The sequence below is a fragment of the Lithobates pipiens genome, unplaced genomic scaffold (assembly GCF_037356315.1).
Source record: "Lithobates pipiens isolate NorthernLeopardFrog02 unplaced genomic scaffold, aLitPip1_a1.2 Scaffold_3, whole genome shotgun sequence".
In the NCBI taxonomy this organism is placed as follows: Eukaryota; Metazoa; Chordata; class Amphibia; order Anura; family Ranidae; genus Lithobates; species Lithobates pipiens.
Window position 1 is genome coordinate 206,367,503 of NW_027507790.1, and position 22,897 is coordinate 206,390,399.

At 46.2% G+C, this 22,897-nt stretch overlaps 1 protein-coding gene across 1 annotated transcript in view; it reads left to right on the forward strand.

The window, feature by feature from the left end:
• Positions 1–20,766, forward strand: part of LOC143940922 (granzyme A-like) — a 31,860-nt gene extending 11,094 nt beyond the window's left edge. Inside the window, exons 4-5 of the mRNA XM_077462745.1 lie at positions 1,304–1,570; positions 17,527–20,766. Of these exons, the coding sequence (XP_077318871.1) occupies positions 1,304–1,570; positions 17,527–17,676 (417 nt within the window). The 3' untranslated portion in view covers positions 17,677–20,766. The remainder of the gene's footprint in view (positions 1–1,303; positions 1,571–17,526) is intronic.
• Positions 20,767–22,897: the final 2,131 nt, after the last annotated feature.

Consider the following 22,897-nt stretch of genomic DNA (forward strand, 5'->3'; position numbering starts at 1 on the left):
GATGTGCACTTCAGTTCATGTAATTTTGTCACTGGTATTTGTACTGTGGCACTGTATGTGTTTTTTGATTTGTACACAGTTTTCTTTTGTGTTGGTTTAAAAGTATAGCGCAAAATACATTTTGAAACATTTAAGTAAAAGTGTTACTGGGCACTGTTTAATGTGTTTTATTTTTCTTTCATAAAGGTTGGGGTTGCAGCTCATGTGATCTATTTAAAACCAAATGCAATCTTATGAATTTGTCTTCTCTATAGTGAAATTATGGCAAAACATCCCAAATTTTGCCAAGATAAATCTTCCTGTTCATCTCTAGGGTTGAGCGAACGTGTGCACACGCATACACGTACTAAATGACGGGTCTGCCCCCTTCAACTTCTGGGTCTCCAAATTGGGCACATGGCCTGAGCTTGCCCTTTACGCATTGGAGGTGCTGGCCTTCCCTGCAGCCAGTGTATTATCTGAACGTGTATTTAGCACGGCAGGGGGGCGTTATCACAGACAAGCACAGCCGCCTGTTCAGAGCCAATTTGGACAAGCTCACGTTCATTAAAATGAACCAGGCATGGATCCCACAGGACTTGTCCGTACCTTGTGCAGAATAGACATGTATACCGGTGTTCTGACAAAAACTGTCCAGCCATCGGATAGTGTCCGCCCCGTACTGCGCAGGAGCAGCGCTTGCACAGTAGAGAGGACAAAGATTCCGAAAAGCTCCAAAGATGAACGGCGCCTGTACAGTGAGTGCAGGTTCAAGCCCCACCATCCAAGTGGACATACGGTAGCACATAGTAACAGAACCCCACTTGATCCTTATGAACATATCGGTTAATGAAGGAAGCTAGACGATTTGCAAGGAGTTTGGTAAGGATTTTTAAGTCGCTATTGATGAGTGAGATGGGTCTATAATTACTGACTTCTGGGTTTTTATCCAGTTTCGGTATTACTGCAATGTATGCTATGTTTAGGTGAGGATCAAGTGGGGTTCCCTGTGTCTTTACGTTAAAAACTTTTGTCAAATGTGGAGTCAGGGTGGTGGTAAATGTCTTGTAATAGGGGTTAGGGAGACCATCAGGGCCTGGAGCAGAACCTGATTTGAGGTTCTTAATGACTTCCTGTGCCTCTTCTTCTGAGAAGGGGGGCCTCCAGCATATTTTTTATTTTTATGTATTTTGTTATTTTAAGTTATTTCCCTATCCACATTTGTTTGCATCTCTAAATATGATTTGTTTGCTTCTCAAGCTAATTTTCCAGTCAGAGGGGATTATTTGAGCTAAAAAAATTTTTTTTTTTTTAAATCTTTCAGCTGTCTGGAAAAGCAAAGCTAAACAAAGCTGTGAAGATTCTGCCATTACCAGATAAATTTGATGATGTCAAAGATGGGACTGTGTGTGACACAGCAGGGTGGGGTACAACCAAGAAGGGTATCGTGCAACCAGCAGACAAGCTGATGGAAGTCAGTCTTACAGCAATAAGCAGAAAGAAATGTGCTGCAAAATGGAAATCTGGCACAAAGATCACAAACAATATGATGTGCACCTTTGATGCAAGTGGAAAGAAAGATGTATGCAGAGTAAGTATGGAACAGTTAATGTCATTCAGAATAAACCTTTCAAGTAGGGTTCAGGGCAATGCAAGTTTGGCCCCAAACTCTAGCTGTTTGTGCATTGCGAATTAAATTACCTGTTTTCCCAACCCTGCATCAAACCTCCAGTTGTACTGGAAGTCCTTCATTAGTAGCAGTAATACTACCTCCATTAAATTGGTAGTAAAGTTTGCTGTAAAAAAAAGGGGGGCCTTGAGTGGAAAGGAAGTCTTCTGTTCTGCCTCAAGAGCCCTGTCTAAGATTCCACTAAGCGTGTGCTCCAGCCAGAAGACTAGAGGGATAGTGTAACTGTTGCATGCATTGTCATTGCTCACCATCCTTTTTGCCTCCTCAAATTGTGACAGGACAGTGCATGCATCCTTTATAAATAGCGACTGGCATGGCGAAAAGAAGCCAAGCTCCTCTGAGCCTGTTCTGGTGCCACACTCGCACACATACACATTGATGGCCCTCTGCTGTGTGGGCAACCGCTGCAGCATTGCCAATGTTGAGTTCCACCTGGTGGGCATGTCACAAATGGGGTGGTTGCTAGGCAGGATGAATTCCCATTGAATGTCAACCAGCCGAGCACTGGCATTTTATGACCACTTGAAATGCCTAGACTTTTCTGGCCTGCCTCAGAAGATCTAGTAAGCCTGAGTACCTGGTCAAGAAACGTTGCACCAAGCTTGGAGCATGTATCAAGTGTCCCTGTCAGAGGGCAGAGAGAAGGTTGGTGCCACTGTCACATACAACCATTCCTGGCTCAAGCTGCCCTGGTGTCAACCACCTCTGAGCCAGCCCCTGCAGAGCTGACAGAATCTCTGCCTCTAGACAGACCAACTGAAGCACCGCATGGCATCTTTTAGCCTGATTGCTTGCATAGCCCCTTGACCGCTTAGGGAGCACTGCTGTTTCAGAGGACAATTCAGCAAAAGAGGCCATAGAGGAAGAAGAAAATGGGGTGGAGCAGACAGATGTGGCAGAATCACCACCAGCTTTTTGGAGGCATGGTGGCAGACACAACTCTTTCCTGTATCCTTTCCTGCCAGGAGAGTTATCCAGTGCGCTGTGAAGGAAATATAACGTCCCTGCCCATGGGTGTCAGCAGAACTTTTTTTCCAAGGGGGGGGGGCATCATTTCAAGGCCAATCATGCTCCGCCCCTTTTCGACAATCTCATGAAAATCTTTCCACTGGTAATACATGTGTGTTATATAACAGATAATTCATCTTCACTTTGTATTGGAAGTTACTCTGGCGGCTGTGTTCCATGCCCATATAGCCTAGAGAATGTACATCTTTTTACATTGCAATACATCTGTTGTGGCCATATTTTGATCTCATACTGTCACTGTATAGGCTGTTTTCATCAAGATAAAAATATCGCAACAACAGATGTATTGCAATGTAAAAAGATGTACATTCTCTAGGCTGTATGGGCATGTTACTCAGCCACCTGAGTAACCTTGCGGACGCCCATGCTTTCAAAACCCAGCCCTGGAAAAAATTTCATACCAGCCCAACAGCATAACGTCATTATTTTCTTGTTCATGAAAGGGAAAACCATACATTTTAAAGCACATTTGATGAAGATATATATATATATATATATATATATATATATTCAAATTCCAGTTAATTGTGGTAAGTGATCAATCATCAAGGGGGACCCCAGAAACTCAGAACGTAGGGGGGGACCACCTTCTGCAGAAAGAATACTCTAAGGTAAGGGGGGTGGGTTACTAATATATGGAGGAAACCCTTTATATCAGTGCCCCTTACATTATCATACTCACTCCCCCCTTACATCAGTGACCCCCAACTGGCCTGGCGGTGCTGTCACTGACCTCCTATCAGGTGCACTGTGCAGGGCTCAGTCAGTCGGCTCCAGCTTGGTGGCTCTGGTTTTATCTTATAGTCTCCTGTCCACTGTCAACACAAGTCTGACTTCTCCCATGACCCCCATCCCACTCCCACTCTTGACTCCCTCAGAGACTGCAGACATGCTACAGGAGATGGTCAGAGATTGCAGACTTGATGCAAGAGCTCAATGCAGCCTCACCAGTGCCCACCAAATGCAGCCTTACTGTGCCCACCAAATGCAGCTTTACTGTGCCGTGAATGCAGTCTCACTGTGCCCATCATTGCAGCCTCTCCTGTGCCCCATGTCCCAGACTGCAGTCCCTGTCTGTGGGAAGGTGTGTTGTTGATGCTCGGTATAGTACCTTGCATGCCAGCAGGATATCCATGACGCCCAGCAGCAGGCAGGGTCTATTCTCGTTTTGGATGGGGACGGTGCTCCTTCCAGAGGATCTGTCTGCTGTGAGATGGAGTGGTCCCTGGCCACCTTTACCTTCAGCCGTCCTCATTTTCCGGCCCCAGTCAGCCTGCCCTCTGGTCCTGGGGAAGTGGAGAGCACTGGGTGGGAGTAGGAGAGAAGGGGGAGCAAAGAGTACTGGCGGGGTTGGAGAACACATGGGTGGCTGCAAAGAGCGAGGAGGAGTGGAGATCATAGGGGTGGGGAGTGGAGAGCTCTGGGGGGGGGCAATAAGAACAGGGGTAGAGAGCATGGTAGGCTGAGAGCACTGGGGGGGGGGGGCTAAGAGTGAGGGGTGGTGAAGAGCATTGGGGGGGCAGAAAAACAGGGGTGGAGAGCACGGGGGCTGGAGAGTACAGGGGGGTACAAAGAGCAGGGGGGAGTGGAGAGCAATGGGGGGGGAGCTTGAGAGCACCAGTGGGGGTCAGAAAGAACAGGGGTGGAAAGCACGGGGGACTGGAGAGCACTATGGGGGGTGGAGAGCACATGGGTGGGGCCAAAATTCAGGGGGAGTGGAGAGTACAGGGGTGGGGAGTGGAGAGTGCTGGGGGGAGCCAAAAAGAACAGGGGTGGAGAGCACGGAGGGTAGAGAGCACTGGGGGGGCAGAAAGAAAAGGGGTGGGGAGAATGGGGGGCTGAAGAGCACAAGGGTGGGGAGAATAGGGGGCTGGAGAGCACTGGGGTGGGGGCTGGAGAGTGATGGGGAGAGCTGAAGAGCACTGGGGGGGAGATAGAACAGGGGGAGAGCACTGGGGGGAGTGGAGAGCACTGGGGGGGAAAGAACAGGGGGAGAGAGGAGAGCACTGGGGGGGAGAGCACTAGGGGAGCACACGGAGGGGAGAGGACTGGGGGGAGTGGAGGGCACTGGGGGGGACAGGGGAGAGAGCACTGGGGGGAGTGCACAGGGGGAGAACACGAAGGGGAGAGGACTGGGGGGAGTGGAGAGCACTGTGGGGGGGAGAACAGGGGGGAGCACTGGGCGGAGTGGAGAGCACTGGGGGGGAACAGGGGGGAGAGCACTGGGGGGACAGGGGGATGGTGGCTAGAGAAGGATGGGGAGAGCAGCAAGAACAGGGGAGGAGAAAACTGGGGGGGCAGGAGAGTGTGGTGGAGGAGAGCACTGGGGGGGACAAGGGGGAGAGCACTGTGGGTGGGAGAGCACTGGGGGGACAGGGGGGAGAGCACTGGGGGGAGTGGAGAGCACTGGGATGGTAGCTAGAGAAGGATCTGGAGAGCAGGGAGGGCAGCAAGAACAGGGGTGGAGAGAACTGTGGGGGGGCAGGAGAGTGTGGTGGTGGAGGAGAGCATGGGAGAGGGGGGCAGGAGAGTGTTGTGGTGAAGGAGAGCACGGGGGGGCAGGAGAGTGTGGTGGTGGAGAGCACTGGGGGGGGCAGGAGTGTGTGGTGGTGGAGGAGAGCACTGTGGGGGGGGCAGGAGAGTGTGGTGGTGGAGGAGGAAAGCACTGGAGGGGGTGGCAGGAGAGTGTGGTGGTGGAGGAGAGCACTGGGGGGGGGCAGGAGAGTGTGGTGGTGGTGGAGGAGAGCACTGGGGGGGCAGGAGAGTGTGGTGGTGGAGAGCACTGGGGGGGGCAGGAGTGTGTGGTGGTGGAGGAGAGCACTGTGGGGGGGCAGGAGAGTGTGGTAGTGGAGGAGAGCACTGGAGGGGGTGGCAGGGGAGTGTGGTGGTGGAGGAGAGCACTGGGGGGCAGGAGAGTGGTGGTAGAGGAGAGCACTGTGGGGGGCAGGAGAATGCAGTGGTGGAGGAGAGCACTGGAAGGGGTGGCAGGAGAGTGTGGTGGTGGAGGAGGAGAGCACTGGAGGGGGTGGCAGGAGAGTGTGGTGGTGGAGGAGAGCACGGGGGGCAGGAGAGTGCGGTGGTGGAGGAAAGCACTGGGGGTGCAGGTTTAGAGTGCGGTGGTGGAGGAGAGCAGGGGGGAGCAGGAGAGTGTGGTGGTGGAGGAGAGCACTGCAGCCCCCCCCCCTCGATCCTCCTATCCAGGCACTGTGGCACACAGGGCGGGCATCTACTCCTCTGGATCACTGCGCTGGCTGGCTCTGTGTTCGGTGGCTGCTCTGTAACACAGTCCCGCCCCCCCAGACCGGCTCATGTGATAGGCGGAATGTTTATTCTCTCTACTATCACATGAGCCGGTCTGGGGGGGCGGGACTGTGTTACAGAGTGGCCGCCGAACACAGAGCCAGCCAGCACTGTGATCCAGAGGAGAGAGCGGAGGATGCAGCCGCCAGCAGACTCAGAAAAAAAAATGCAGCATGGCGGCTGCAACACCTTGGGGATTCCAGGGGGGGCACTTGACCCCCCCTTGCCCCCTGCTGCGGACGCCCATGTCCCTGCCCTTGCCTGCTGGACCATGAGTAAGTAGTAATGTAAACATTGCTGCTGACCGCCCTGTCCAACAAGGCCAAAGAATTGCCTTCCACATAACGGTACATAGCTGGAATGGCCTTACATGAAAATACATTTCTTTTTTCAACCTGCCACTGTGGTACAGCACATTCCACAAATTCAAAAAAGGGAGAAGAGTCTACCAGATGAAAAGGCAGCAGTTGCAGTGCTAGCAATTTGGCCAAGCTAGCATTTAGACACCGAGCATGTGGATGGCTGGGACAGTGCTTTTTTTACGGTTCAGCAACTGGGGTAGAGAAATATGCCTGGTGAAATCAACAGGTGGTGTACCGCTAGCAGATTGGGTGCAATTACTTGTGACACCTAACACAATACCTTGATTCCTCTCAGTGCAGGTTTTTGAGAGGACTTGAGGTATAGTAGGGAGAGGGAGAAGGAGAAGTCTGCGTTTTTTTTATGTGGGTCTTTCAGGTGCTGTTGCCAATGGAATGCATGACAGGTTGTCATATGTCTTGTCAAGCATGTGGTGCCCAAGTGGCTGGTGTTCTGGCTATGCTTAATCTGCTTCAGACAGAGATTGTAAACAGCAATGGTGCAATCTACTGCACATGTGTTGAGAAAAGCCCACAGCAATTGAACTTTTGGAAGTCAGTGGGGAGTCAGCAGCGCCCTGCACCTGTGATGTAATAGGATGGCTGCCCTCAAGCTGGCCCCTGGAGGACATCCTGCCTAATAATTGGAGTTGTGCCGCCTCCTCCCTTTCCTTCTCTGTTCTCCTCAGGCACTTAAGTACAATCAGTAACCTCATCATTCCCTCCCTCCTCATCACTGGAGCAAACTTGGCAGTATGCTGCAGCTGGGAGAACATGACTGCTAGTTTCTTGTCCTTCTGTGGCTCCCCTTTGTCTAGGCTCACGGTACTCCCTTCCACAACCTGGGAACCAACATTGGAGCATTCAAATTGCTGTGCATCCTCTATCAGCATGTAACTGACATGGTCGAATAATTCTGGTGACTCCTCTGTGCTTGATGGTGGGGCTACCTAAGGAGTAACTGTGGACAAGTAAATGGTGGAATAGGCCACTTTGGCCACTGCATTGGAAGGCAAACTAGTATGAGCCTGGGTGACAGGGAATGAGGCTGGCTTAGTTATCCTCTCCACCAACTCTTCGGCATGTTGTGGCTCAATGTCCTTACAAGCATGGCCTGCCTGCAGAGGATGCACTATGTCTGTGACCACCACTTTTCACTGTAGACACAGAGGCTACTTGCCCTCTTTTCGTCGTCTGTGATCGTCTGTCTCTCCTTGGTGGCCTTCTGGACATGATGGGGATTTTTTTTCCACACTGCACTATACTGTAATATATACTGTACACTGACTGCAGTGTATTATACTGCACACACTGTATTATATACTGTACATTACAGGAAATGCATTATCGACAGATCGATAATGCATTTCGAAGCTCTTGCTGCTTCTTCAGACTTCTTCAGTTGCAAGAGCTTCGAAATGCATTACCGCTCTGTTGTCAATACCCCTATCTTTTTGTTAGATTTTTTGTGTGGGTCCCTCAGCATTGGGGATGAGCTTCGACTCGACTCGAACATTGCCTGTTCGGCGAACAGTGAACAATTTGGGGCGATCACTGCAAATTCGAAAAGCTGGGAACACCTTGTACAAGTCTACGGGAGAAATCTAAAGTGCTAATTTTAAAGGCTAATATGCAAGTTATTGTCCTAAAAAGTGTCTGGGGACCTGGATCCTGCCCCAGGGGACATGGATCAATGCAAAAAAAAGTTTAAAAAATGGCAGTTTTTTCGGGAGCAGTGATTTTAATAATGATTAAAGTGAAACAATAAAAGTGTAATATTCCTTTTAAATTTCGTACCTGGGGGGTGTCTATAGTATGCCTGTGAAGGGGCGCATGTTTCCCGTGCTTAGAACTGTCCCTGCACAAAGTGTCATTTCTGCCGGGAAAAAGTCTTTTTTTTTTTTCAAATAATTTTTATTCAGAATTTTAACAGAAATATGATTACAGCGAACACATGAATACAGAGCATACAATGATCACAAAGTAGAAGGAGTCATAGGAAGCTATTCAACACATTGTACACAAAAATAACAAAGTACTGGTCTTACATTGCAGAAGGAAATAAAGTCAGCTAATAGTATGCATTTCCATATGATCAGTACTGGTATAGGGGAAGGAATATAGAAAGGGTGAGTAAGGAAAGAGGAAAAAAGGAGAGAGAGGAAGGAGAGAAGAGAGGGGGTTGGAGGATGGTGGAGAACAGCGAAGTCGAATTAGTAAGGTAGAATATCAGTAGGCAGGCAAATATCTCTGTATATAAACATACCTAGGTTCGATACAGAAAAAAAAAACTGGTAAGTCAACAACATTTGTAATCAAACTATCATAAAAGGAGAAAAGGAACAACAGAGTAAGGGGAAAGATCTATTTAATGATCAATTCTGTACAGACCAGTCCACCCAAGTTTTCCACTGGTGATCAAACCTCGTTCTAGACCCGTGCTTATCAGCAAATAAAGATTCCAATTTGTAATTTTGTCTAATGATGTCTAGAGCTTCTGAAATGTTAGGGGAACGGTTAGATTTCCAATTCCTGGTGATCACTAATCTGGCCGCTATCAGTAGATGCGTGATCACTGTACGACATTGGGGGGGAAAGTTTCCGATACCCAGATTTAAAACCGCTAGTTCAGGGCACATTGGTGTTAAAATTCCCGAGATACACGAGGCACACCGAAATATGCTCCCCCAAAAACTGGAAAGATGTTTACAGAACCAGAACATGTGGGAAAGGTTGGCAATCTCGCCACACCCCCGCCAACAAAGGGGAGAGTTAGATGGCGAGATTTTTGCCATAAGATACGGTGTCAAATACCAAAGCAAAGCTATTTTCTGTGAGAGCTCCCAGTGGTTCACGCATCTCGAAGAACTGTAAATAGCCTGGAATGCTTTTTGCCATTCAGAAGGAGTGAAAGTTTTATTAAAATCAGACGCCCATTTTGCGTAGGGATGGGAATTGGTGAATGTAGATTTATTCTGAAATGCAGAGTAGAAAAGGGAAATTCCTTTAGTATTGGGAGGGGATGTAGCATAATATTTCCATAGTGTGTCTGGGACACGAATAGTAATTTGAGAGGGTTCTAATGATTTGAGAAAATGAGTTGCTTGTAAATGACCATATAGATCTCTAGGTAGTAATGCATATTCATCTCTCAATACTGCGAAGGGTTTAAGATGGTCATCCTGGTACAGGTCAGAGATGTGGGAGATACCCCTAGCCTTCCATCTCGAAAAGTTTGTATTGGGAATCATTTGAGATAAGATTTCTATAGGTGCTGGAACCGTTGTGGTGGTGAGGGATGTGTCCAATAGCTTATGTAAATCTCTCCATGCTAATAATGAGGCCTGCAGGGTGAGTGGGAGAGTTTGCAGAGGGAAAGGTTTCCATAAGTCCGATAGAAGTAGTAAGCGGAGGTCTTTTGTCGGGCTAAGGGCTTGCTCTATGCCACACCAGAGGAGATCCGGTGAAGGAGAGAACCAATGTTTAAGTGAGGTAGGTATGGTCGCTCTATGGTAATCTTTGAGGTCAATCAAACCCATCCCTCCAACCGACCGATGTTTAATCAGCAGACGTCTGGCGCATCTGGGTCGCTTGGCCCCCCAAATGTATCTCCTAAGTATAGTATCAAGTTCTTTTAAGTGAGTATTTTTGAGCGGGATAGGTAGAGTACGGAATACATATAATATTTGAGGGAGTAACAACATTTTGAAAGACGCTAGCCTTCCTGACCAGGTAAGCTCCGTTTTGGCAAGTCTGTTAGTTTCTCTCTCTATTTTAGCAATTAAAGGCATATAATTAGCATCAGCTAGTTTAAGTGGGTCATCTGTAATTTGTAACCCCAGATAGGGAAGGCTGGACTTCGCCCATGAGTAGGGAAATTTGTCTCGCAGGGTGAGCTTGAGTTGGGAAGTGAGATTTAAACCTAAAATAAGTGATTTAGTAAAGTTCACCTTATAGTAGGATATGCAGCTAAAAGCATTCAGTATGGAGTGGGCCTGCGGGAGGGAGGAATGCGGGGAAGATAGGAAAAGGATGATGTCATCCGCAAAAAGGCTTATGTTGTGGGATTTCCCCGCAAACTCGAAGCCCGGTATGTCAGGGTGGGATTTGATTTTTTTCCGCGAGGGGTTCTATAAGGAGGTTGAAGATGGAGGGAGAGAGGGGGCATCCCTGTCTAGTCCCATTTGAAATATGAAAAGAGGAAGAGAGCGTGTTCGATGTGTAAACCTGAGCACAAGGGGAAGAATATAGGGCCAGGACCGCGGACAGGATGGGTCCCGAGAACCCAAATCTGCTCAGCGTATAAGACATATATCCCCAGTGTATCCTGTCGAATGCCTTCTCCGCATCCAAAGATAGCAGCAGAGAAGGCATCCGACAGGATTTGGCGTACTGTAGCACATCAACAACCCTTCTAGTGGCGTCCGACGCCTGTCGTCCCTTCGTAAAGCCTGTCTGCTCCGGCCCTATCAGGGATGGAAGAATAGGAAGAAGCCTGGAGGACAAAATTTTTGCATACAATTTCACATCGGTATTTAATAAGGAGATGGGCCGAAAATTGGCCGGCGTAGAAGGTTCTTTCCCAGGTTTAGGGATAGTAACTATATATGCCTTGAGCATCTCCGAAGGGAACGAGGCAGAGGACACCGCCGCAGAGCAAACCTCTTTTAGGGCTGGGGATAGAATTTGAGAGAAAACTTTATAGTAACAATTTGGCAGACCATCCGGGCCTGGCGATTTACCAGTCGGAAGGGTCCTAGTAATCCGTTGGATCTCAGGCTCGGTGATAGGTGAGTTGAGGATATCCAATTGATCTTTCGTTAGAGTAGGAAGGGAAAGACCCGTAAAAAATTTTTTAATGTCGGATTCGGTGGGCTGTGGGGTGGTCGGGTCATTTTTAAGGTTGTAAAGGGAGGAATAATAATCCGCAAAAGAATTTGCAATGTCTAAGGGGTTATATAATTTACTATTGTCGCTTTTGCGGATTAAAAAGGGGATATTAGATTTAGTTTTATGTTCTTTTAATCTCCGGGCAAGTAATTTGCCAGCCCTGTTGCCAGATGAGTAGTGTGACAATTTCAAATATTGGACATGTTTGTCGTATTGTTCTAGTAATAGGAGCCTGAGATCCGAACGAAGTTTATTTAATGCGTTCATCATTACAGTAGTTTTGTTAGTTTTATTGTGGGATTCTAGTCGTCGGATATCTGATAGAAGGGAATCCATTTTATGTGTCCTCTGCCTTTTAACCCGTGAGTTTAATTGAATTAAAATACCTCTCATATAGGCCTTATGAGCACACCACATAGTAAAGGGATCAGAGACTGAGTTGCTGTTAAAAGAAAAGTATTCATGCAAATGCTTCGACAAATAGGTTACATGCTGTGGTTGTTGAAAAAGGTAGGCGTTGGCGCGCCAAGTGTTCGTACGCGTCCGAGGGCTCTGACCGTCCACCGTAACGGATACCGGGGCGTGATCGGACCAAGTAATGTCGTGGATGATCGAAGAAGAAAGTCTCTGCAGGAGTAGTTTGTCCGTCAAAATTAAGTCGATTCGTGAGTATGAGTTGTGTCTGGAGGAGTGGTAGGAGTAGTCCCTCTCCGTTGAGTGTTGGCAGCGCCAGACATCATACAATTCCTCCGTATGGAGTAAAGGTTGTAGAGTAGGCGGGGATCTTCGTGAGGTCGAGGTAGTGTCCATCGTAAAATCAGGTGTGACATTAAAATCTCCACAGACGACCAAATCGCCTTTTTTAAGCTGAGCCACTTTACGAAGGGTTTTTCTCAGGAAGCGTAGCTGGTGAGTGTTCGGAGCGTAAACATTAACTAGGGTATATAATGTATGGTTGAAGGTGCCCACTATAATCAAGTAACGACCGTCAGGGTCAGCGTGTACACCTTGGAGGGAGAAAGTTACTGAATCTTTTATAGCAACTAATACACCTCTTTTCTTTGCGGAAAAAGAGGCTCGGAAAATATGAGGAAAGCTGTGATGTTGAAAAGTGGGTTCACAGGTAGAAGCCCAGTGTGTCTCCTGCACACACAATATGTCAGAGCCTAATTTCAAAGCTTCTTTCCACAACGAAGCACGTTTGGCTGGGTGGTTTAGGCCGCGGACATTGAAGGATGTTATTGTGAACGACATGAGTCATTATAAAATAGGATTGCTAAACATAGATCTGTACGGGATCTATACCTATCCCAGGAAGTCCAAGAGGCGACGCTTGGAAGTGTCGATGACTGGGTGGTCTTGGTCTCGAATACACTATCCTCATCCATCTCCAAAGGGTAGGGGAAAGAAACAGGGGTATAGGACCCAATAGAAACAAAAAGTAAAGAAAAGCCAACGATCAAATGGCAAAAAGATAAAAAAGTGGACTCCGTCCAGAATCCGGTGGCAGATAATCTGCACATGGTGGTAACAGGGAGGTCCGTAGGCTAAGAGCTCCACAGCAAAGGGATCTAGTTGAGTCGTTCGTCGGGTGTAAGCAAGTGGCATATTCAAAGCAATTATTTGTCGTTTTTCTTGCTATGTCTCTTGCGAGACACTACTTGCCAATCCTCTCTAGTATTCAACTCCGAGGCAGCAGGAGTGTTATCTGGGACTGGAAGAATGTCCCACATGCGGAGCAGCTCCAGACCTTCAGCTAAGGTGGAAATCACAGAAACTTTGCCCTCTCTTGTAACAATGAGCTTGGTTGGGTATCCCCATCTGTACAAGATGTTGTGATTTCTAAGCGCTTTAGTAATCGATAAGAGGGACTTACGTTTTTGCATGGTGAACTGCGATAAGTCCGCGTATAGCTGAATGGTGGCATATTGTGTTGGAGGATTGGGGTTCTTACGGTAAGCCGCCATGAGACTCTCCTTCACATGGTAAAAGTGTACCCTCATCAGGACATCCCTTGGGGTATTGTCTGGAAGATGGGATGGCTTTGGCAGGCGGTGGATCCGATCTATGATCAGTTCAGTGTCTGGAGTTGAGGGTAAAAACGCCATCATAAGGTCTTTTGCATATTGGTGTAAGTGGGTAAGTGGGTAACTTTCAGATATGCCCCGTAGCTTGACATTGTTCCTTCGAGATCTGTCCTCGAGGTCAGCAATTTTCGTTTTAAGCCAGGCCACCTCATCCGCTTGTTCATTATGGGAGTCCACTAGTGTATTGTAGGAAGACGCATATTCCCCCATCTTTTTTTCCACGTGGTCCATCCTACCTCCTAGTTCGTTCATATCGGATTTAAAGTTTCTCATACACTCCATTAAGTCTGTGTGTAGTGAGCCTCGAAGAGAAATTAACATGTCTTTCAGGGTAGTGTCTGAGATAGGCTGATTCGAGGTGGGGAAAGTGTTGATAGTGTCAGCTAGTTCCCTCGTGTCATCGAGGGAGCTCTGATGAGCACTAACCTTGTCCTCCAGCGGGTCATTCTCTAAGCGAGGTCTCGATTTCACCGGGCTCCCGGAGAGGGGAGTCGAGGCAGTCGGAGAGTCCGTACCGAGCCGCCATCCGAGCTCGGACTTTGCGCCTGTGAAGGAGATCCGCCCGCGGAAGATAGAGGCTCGCCGCCGGCGCCATCTTGGACATCGCGGCCTATAGCGGTGAAAAAATCTTGAAGTTTCCGCGGCTGGGTAGCGTTGTTTTTTTTGCGGGGCATCCCCAAAGATTGAGCGGTGGTTCAGCTATACGATTTCGGTAGTTAAAGTGAGGTATGCCGCCTCGGAGTGTAGGATCCCTCTATGCTGGAGCGGAGCTCTCGAGTCAGGCATCCATTCCGCTACGCGCTGGCCACGCCCCCCCCGGGAAAAAGTCTTTTAAAATCACTCACGGCTATAATGAATTGTCGGCTCCCGTAATACAGAGAAAAGTCATTGAAAGTCATTGATTAAAAAAAAAAGCGTGGGGTTCCCCCAAATTCAATTACCAGGCCCTTCAGGTCTGGTATGGATATTAAGGGGAACCCTGCGTCAAATTTTAAAAAAAATTGACGTGGGGGTCCCCCTAAAAATCCATACCAGACCCTTTATCCAAGCACGCAACCTGGCAGACCGCAGGAAAAGAGGATGGACGAAAGGGCGCCCCCCCTCCTGAACCGTACCAGGCCACATGCCCTCAACATTGGGAGGATGCTTTGGGGGTCTGTGACCCCTCAAAGCACCATGTCCCCATGTTGATGGGGACAAGGGCCTCATCCCCACAACCCTAGCCGATGGTTGTGGGGGTCTGCGGGCGACTTATCAGAATCTGGAAGCCCCCTTTTAACAAGGGGACCCCCAGATCCTGGCCCCCCCCTGTTTGAAATGGTAAGGGGGTACAAAAGTACCCCTACCATTTCACAAAGAAAGTGTAAAAAAATAGTTAAATAAGAGAAACACACTTTTGAAAAATTCCTTTATTAAAAATAAAAAAAATTTAAAAAAAGATTCCAGCGGTGGTAATCCACTCTTGCTATCCAGCGACGGATGATCATCTCTCCGGTATCCAGCGATGACTGATCTGATCCAGCGAGGGGTGATTTCTCAGTCCAGCGCAGTCCATCCATGCATCCATCTTTCCATCTTCTGTCTCCACTCTCGGAGACACTGCGGGATGCCGGCGCCTGACGTTTCTTATATTAGGAGGTCGGGGCCACCCGTCACCTGACCCCACCCCCTCTGACGCTAGTGGGGGAAACCGGGCTTCCCCAATGACATATGGGTGACCCCGCCCCCCTCTGATGTAACAGAAACCTGCTTTGGATAAGTTGTAAGCGTGCAAGTTGATATTGGGGTAATCCTATGTAAAGGGAGTTTGCATAGTCAAGTCGTGAATTACTAACTGTTCCAACTACCACTGCTTTGTCCTCCTTTGGAATGAAGGGTATGAGTCTGCGTAGCAGATGGTGAGAACCGCTAACTACAGCTCCTATTTGCGCGTCCATTGACATTTCTGAGTCAAAAGTGAGTGACATGGGGGCAGCGAGTCGGTGCACAGATCCGAATGCACATGTCTCTGCATTCTGATCTGACATGCGATTGTGTCTGTGCAGTCACTGCGTGCATCCACTTCTATGGGTTGCCTGTATGCAGTTCCAAGGTGGATCCACATGCATCTGCCGGGGGCTCTGCAAGGAGGATGGGCTTACAGTGGGAAGAAGTTTTGCCTGATCTCATCATTGACAGTTTATTGATTGCTTTTGTCTGGAATAGTCATTCCACTGACATATTTAATTAAAGGATTCTCATACCTAGAGTTACAAATATGATTTTTAGTAAAAAAAATAAAATAAAAAAAACCACATGATTTGGTGAAATTTGGCTGAAAAAATTCTGCTGTGTGTATGCAATACAAGTTCTTGGCCGACGCCCTTTGTACAAAAATCCACGGGAAAGTTTGTACAAAGTCTGATCTTGTGTATGAGGCTTAAGTGATGTGTAAGTCCACAAAATGTTGGAATTGGAGAAGTAGATAACTTTCCTTGGTAATCTAGTAATGGGAGTAGTAAGGAGAAACAAAAACAAATAATGGGATTGGAAAATTGAGGTCATAGGGTAGACCTGCGGGAGACCGGCATTACAGCCAATCGATGGAATATAATAGTAGCTTCATCCATGGGTAATAAGTATTCACAATTATGCTGTGATGAAGGGATAATTCCATCTCCAAAGGTATGCAGCACAGCAGTAGCCCAGTTTAATAATTCCAAAATCCTATGGTGGTCCAGAGGAGGTAATAGTGTGTACACAATGTAAATGGTCACAGTCCTTGGAGTAACATCAGAGTGTTATCCACCAGAGGCTGTAACCTGGGAAAATCTCCCTCACACCATAAATTGACATAACTCTTCAATGCAGTGGTGGTGTATCCCCCCCTCCAGCCACCCCCTCTGTGTAGTATGGATATATTCATTCATGCATGCATTCATTCATCCAGGCGCCTGAATTACAGCGGTGAGGGGGGGGGGGGGTTTGTTTTTGAAGCACCTGATTAGAGCCATAGGCTATCTTGTTCAGTGACAGAATCCTTCAATCCTTAGGCTGGTCGTCCGGCTTATAATCCCATCTATAGGCGAGTATCACCCCATTACGCTTATTGGTGACGTAATTGCATACATAGAAAAGCAGCCTTCCGTGCACCTAGGATATTTAGGTTGAGGAGACACACCTTTTTAAACTTTAATCATTTCAAATCTTTTTCAATCTCTTGCTATACGATTAAAAATAGTCCAGTGAGTTATAAAAAATCTCCATCATTCTCTTCTTCTTTCAGAATCATCCTCATCCCTAGATTCTTATTACAGATCTATCCTTATCATCCTCATCTCCAATTTCCTCTCCATAATCATGCCCTTCCCTTTTTAGAATCATCCTCATCCCTCTCTGCTCAGTACCCCAGTCATCATCCTATTCCTTGTATTCTCTATGTGTTCTTTCTATTATCACCACATGATCCAGCACATTCACACAGCACACTCACCTCCCTCATGTTGCTCTCTGGGTTTCTTCATTTCCAATGCCGACCACACCTCCTTCCTGAGTGCCGGCCAATCAAAATGCAAGCCTAACAGCAACCTCTGTCTCCGGGGTGTTCCGAATAGGAGTGAGTGCCCAATCAGCCACTGGGGGAGAAGGTAGGGGGAGGAATCACTATCCCTGGCATGTCTTCCCCTCTCACTGCGGCCACACTCTGTTCTTTTTGGGCAGCTGGCCCATCCCGGTGTCCTCACAGTTGCCAAAGCTGCCTTATGCTACTGGCATTGGCCCTTGGCCCTGGGCAATGGTTTAAAAAAAAAGAAAGAAAAAAACAAAACTCTTATAGACAGGAGCTTCTCTAGGAAGGGTACCTGTAGGCACATGCCTACAGTGTCTATTGGAATATCTGTCCCTGGTAGCAACTTTGCCTCCTCCCTTCCATAATCCTTTGACATTAATAAAGACTGCAATAGGCACCGACTGCTTAAATGTGTAATCTATTGTGAAGTGACAGGCAGGTTCACATATTTGATCAACAGTGTTATCTTCCTGGTTTACTGTAGGAGCATGACGTTTGTAGCTGGACCCTTGCACATTCATCAAGCTCTGGGTTCCTGCCTAAGTTGCCTTGTAGATGATCTGGCTCTTCCTATACCACATGATCATTATGTCTACCTAATCTAGTAGATTTTGTTTATATTATTTTGTTTTATATATGTTTCAGGGTGATTCTGGAGGACCTTTAATATGTGAGAAAATGTTTCGGGGAATTATTTCTTTTGGTCCAAAACTATGTGCGAACCCTGAACTACCAAGTGTCTACACATTCCTCACCAAAAACTATGTCAATTGGATTAAAAAAGAAATAAATTAGAAAACAAATACTATTTACTAGCCCTTTTGTGCTTTGGTAACTAAAATTGACTGCTAGTTCCTCTTCCTTGATCCCTTCTCCCGTGGATAATTGTTATTTGAAGTCTACTTCCCTTTGCTCAACTATCATATAACACCCCTTTCCTGTTTTCAAAATTCACAAAACTTTCTTCATTTTAAAGTATCTCTACGAGTCATAGAGACTTAAACTTAAACCTTGTACACATGATCCGATTGTTGGCCAACAGAGCATCAGACTTTTGTCCAGGCGTGTTCCGGGAACTTGTTTTGCATACAAACACAAACGTAGTGACATACTATGTGGAGTTTCTGCTCTTGTAGCCCCACCCTTTGGGCACCTTTCTGCTAATGTCATGCTTGGTGAGCATTGATTCCGAGCATGTCTCTTTGTACTTTTTTACTTTTGTGTGACAGACTTGTGTACACACGATATGAAAATCTGACAACAGACCGCTGTCTGTCAAAAATTTAGTAGCCTGCTATCCAGCATTTGTTGGCTGAAAGTTGGACAGCAACTGTCTGGATCCTACTAACGGTCGGATTTTTAGGTAGTCTGTCATCACACAATTCCCTGCAGAAAATCCGATCATGTGTACGAGGCTTTACTCTCACTGCAGTTCCTAGTTATGGCATAATATCATACAGCAGACCCATAATTCTATCGGCCATCCTGATCCCACATGCAGTGATAAGAAATAAGTATTTGATCCCCTTCTGTTTTTGTACGTTTGCCCACTGACAAAGAAATGATCAGTCTATCATTTTAATGGTAAGTTCATTTTAACAGTGAGAGATGGAATTACAACAAAAATATCCAGAAAAACGCATTTTAAAAAAGTTAGAAATTTGATTTGCATTTTATTGAGTAAAATAAGTATTTAACCCCTTCACTTCGCAAAACATGACATAGTATTTGGTTGCAAAACTTGTTGGCAATCAGAGGTCAGACATTTCTTGTAGTTGCCCACCAGGTTTTCACACATCTCAAGAGAGATTTTGTCCCACACCTCTTTGCAGATCCAAGTCCTTAAGATTTTCAAGTAGACATGTGCACCGTCAATAAATGTGTTTTGTTTCATTCCGTTTCCTATTAGCTGTTAATTCATATTTTGTAATTCGTGTCCGAAATGCAATATGGATTTGTACGAAATACAAATTTTCGTTAACTTTTCGTAACAATTACAAACGTTTGTTCGTTATGATAAATTTATCATTATGAAGGGTTCCCACCATCCCTGTGCTGTGCTGACTTAATCATAACGAATAATAGTAATTAACGAACATTCTTATTTTGTCTGATTCTGAATCTCCCATCGACTACCAGTACCGGTCTCCTACTCCCATATTAAAAAAGGTAATTTTCCCAACCCTCACTCAGTCAGCAGCAGAAGAAAACCTTTGATTGGTCAATAAAAAAAACAGACACATTTCCAATGTAACGGAATTTGGATTCGAAATTCGTAAACAAAATTTTGTATTTCGTACAAAATTTGGAAGCATAGCAATTCGTATTTCAGATGCTCCGGAACGTACGAATTTAAATTAGAATTTTCAATTTGTATGAAACTAATCGCACATGTCTAGTTTCAAGGCTGATGTTTGGTAACTCGAACCTTCTGCTCCCTACACATATTTTCTATAGGATTAAGGTCTGGAGACTGGCTAGGCCACTCCAGGACCTTAATGTGCCTCTTTTTGAGCCACTCTCCTTTGGGTCATTGTCATGCTAGTATATCCAATCCACGCCGCATTTTCAATGCCCTGGAAGCAAGGAAGGAAGGAAGGAAGTTCTCACCCAAGATTTGACTGAACATGGCCCCATCCATCATCCCTTTGATGCGGTGAACTTGTCCTGTCCCCTTAGCAGAAAAATACCCCCAAAGCATAATGCTTCCCACTTACATATTTGACAGCGTGGATGGTGTTCTCGGGGTCATAGGCAGCATTCCTTCTCCTCCAAACATGGCGAATTGAGTTGATGTGCCAAAGAGCTTAATTTTAGTATCTATCTAACCACAGCACTTTCCCCCAGTTCACTTCTGAATCATTCAGATGTGCCTGTAAAAGTGTTTTCTTGAGCAGGTAGACTTTGCAGGCGCTTTAGGATTGAGATCTTTGGCAAGATTCTCCTGTGTGGTTGTGGGCTGAAATCTCACCATTCTCATGATCATTGCAACTCCACGAGGTGAGATCATGCATGGAGCCCCAGACTGAGGGAGAGGGAGATTGACAGTTATTTTGTATTTCTTCCATTTGCGAATAATCGCACCAACGGTTGTCACCCTCTCACCAAGCTGCTTGTAGCCCATTCTAGCCTTGTGTAGGTCTAAAATCTTGTCCCCGACATCCTTGGACTGGTCTTTGGCATTGGCCATGGTGGAGTGATTGGTATCTGATTGATTGCAGGTGTCTTTTATACAGGTAACAAACTGAAATTAGGCGCACTCCCTTTTAAGGGAGTGCTCCTAATCTCAGCTCACTACCTGTACAGACGATACCTGGGAGCCAGAAATCTTGCTAATTGATAGGGTATCAAATACTTACTTCACTCAATAAAATGCAAATCAATTTATACCCTTTTTGAAATGCATTTTTCTGGATGTTTGTTATTCTGTTCTGCCTCTCATTTTAAAGGTAGGTTTATTTTAACAGTGAAAGACTGATCATTTCTTTGTCTGTAGGCAAACGTACAAACTCAGCAGGGGATCCAAAAAATGTTTTCCTCTCTACTCAAGATGACTCTTTGTACTATGGATGCTTTGGTTGTTTTGTATAGCTGTGTACTTTTACTTGTTTGTAATTTGTGTCAAGATTTTATTGCCTTTTGCAGGGTAACCCTGTCTCTGGAGATTTTTACAGTAAAAACATTGTAATTTAAAATGACTGCTAGTGTTATTAGATGTATCCTGGTGTTATGTAAAACAGGTAGTTAGAAACTTGTCAATTTTAGTCACAGCCAATTCCCATTGAAAGAGGACTGGTTGCTGTGTCTCTGATAAATACATTCAGTTTGTGTTTTATTTCAATTGCATGCATTGTGTTAGAGAATAAAGTTAAACCTTATTGTCTATCTTAATTTTGTTTTCATTTTGTTTCCTCCTAATAACTGGCTTATTCAATGAACTAAGAAAAAGTAGCATTCATAGAAAGCTAATAACATTAATTTCACACCTTTCTGACATGTCTCATTAGTGAATTAGGGAACCCAGCAGCAAGGAGTAGGAGCATAGGCGTGTGCAGCCTATTACATTAGGGTGTGCACCCCAAAGCTCAAACAAACAACATTTTTGGGATGCCTGCCTTTACACACACACATGAACTTTAATGACATCCCAGTCTTAGTCTGCAGGGTTCAATATTGAGTTGGCCACCATTTGCAGCTATAATAGCGCCAACTCTTCTGAGAAGGCTGTCCACAAGGTTTAGGAGTGTGTCTATGGGAAGGCATGATCATTCTTCCAGAAGGCCATTTGTAAGGTCAGGCACTGATGTTGGATGAGAAGGCCTGGCTCTAAGTCTCCACTCGAATTCATCCCAAAGGTGTTCTTTCGGGTTGAGGTCAGGACGACTCTTTGCAGTCCAATGGACCTTACTTTGTGCACTGGTGCATTGATGGAGGGGGGATTATGGTGTGGGGTTGTTTTTCAGGGGTTTGGCTTGACCCCTTAGTTCCAGTGAAGGGAACTCTTAAGGCGTAAGCATACCAAGACATTTTGGACAATTTCATGCACCCAACTTTGTGGGAACAGTTTGGGGATGACCCCTTCCTGTTCCAACATGACTATGCACCACTGCACAAAGAAAGTTCTATAAAGACATGGAAGGGTAGCAAGGGTAGTGGTGGAAAATTTCCTTCAAGTGCAAAAATTCACATTATAATAGTAACTAAAACATCTAAAATTAAGTGTAACTGTAATTGGCTGGTGTTTAATACCTGCTTGGTCCCGCCCACCCCCGACATCACCAATGAATTCTGACAGCTCCTCTCTCTGCATGCAGTAAATAATGGTAAGGTGAGGGGGGTCCCGGAGGATGTCCTCCCTGCACAACTTCAGCAGTATGCTCAAGACCTATTGAAGGCCTTTCTCCCCTCCCTGCCCCAAACAGAATTGCAAATTGACCGCATTCATAGGTTGCCAAAACCTGCTTTTCTCCCTGATAACACCCCTCGTGATGTCTTAATGAGAGTTCACCTTTTTCAAACGAAGGAGCAACTCATGTCTGCTTTCCGCAAACACCAGAACCCGCCTGCAGAATACGCTCACATCCAACTGTTTGCCGACCTCTCACAGTTCACCATGCAGAAGCGCAAATCCCTTCTGTCTGTAACTAAGGCCCTGCGCAACCACAATATCCCATACAGGTGGGGTTATCCAGTTAAATTAACGGTCACCCACGAGGGCAAAGCTACTGTTGTTACCTCCATTGAAGAGGGCCTCGCACTGTTGCGGTCATTGGACATTCTCCCTGCCCTGACTTCGGAAGGTGCCTCCCTCTCCTCCAGTGAACACTTGCAGATGGAGTGGCAAAAGGTGGTGCGCAAGAAGAAACACAAGTGATGTCAGTACTGAATACACATCAATTGTATTTTTTTTTTAACAATAATGTTCCTGTTGCACTGAGGACCCCACTCAGTGTATCTGTTCTCCCCCCCCCCCAAACTATGGGCAGATGTTATGCCTCTGAGTGCAGGATTGCACCTCTCTTTTTACAGAACTTTGTTTGCTTGTTTTTCTTTTTTCTTTTTTCTCTCCCCCTCTATAATCCTCTCCTAGAAGGTCTGGTCTGTCCGCATGCCTCTACACTCCTTACTCTGGAAGAAAGTCTTCAAGCAACACCAGGAGACAACTTACAGGAGATTCTGGAAATATACCCGAGGTACCCTCATTATCTTTTTTTCTTCAGTGATTACCTATGGCTATTAATATAGTCTTGTTTAATGTTAATGGTCTCAAAAATCCTGTCAAGAGGTCTTCTCTTTGGAAAGAAGCTGTTAAATTGCGAGCTGATGTTCTCTGCATCCAGGAGACCCATTTTGCTGCTGACTGCACACCCCAATTTCGCCACAAAAACTTTCCGCATATTTTCATGGCATCTTGTGCCAAGAAACAGAAGGGCGTACTTATCGCATCGGTTGCCTTTACCATGAAGGAAATACATGCTGACCCAGAGGGCCGTTATCTTATTCTTCTATGTGAACT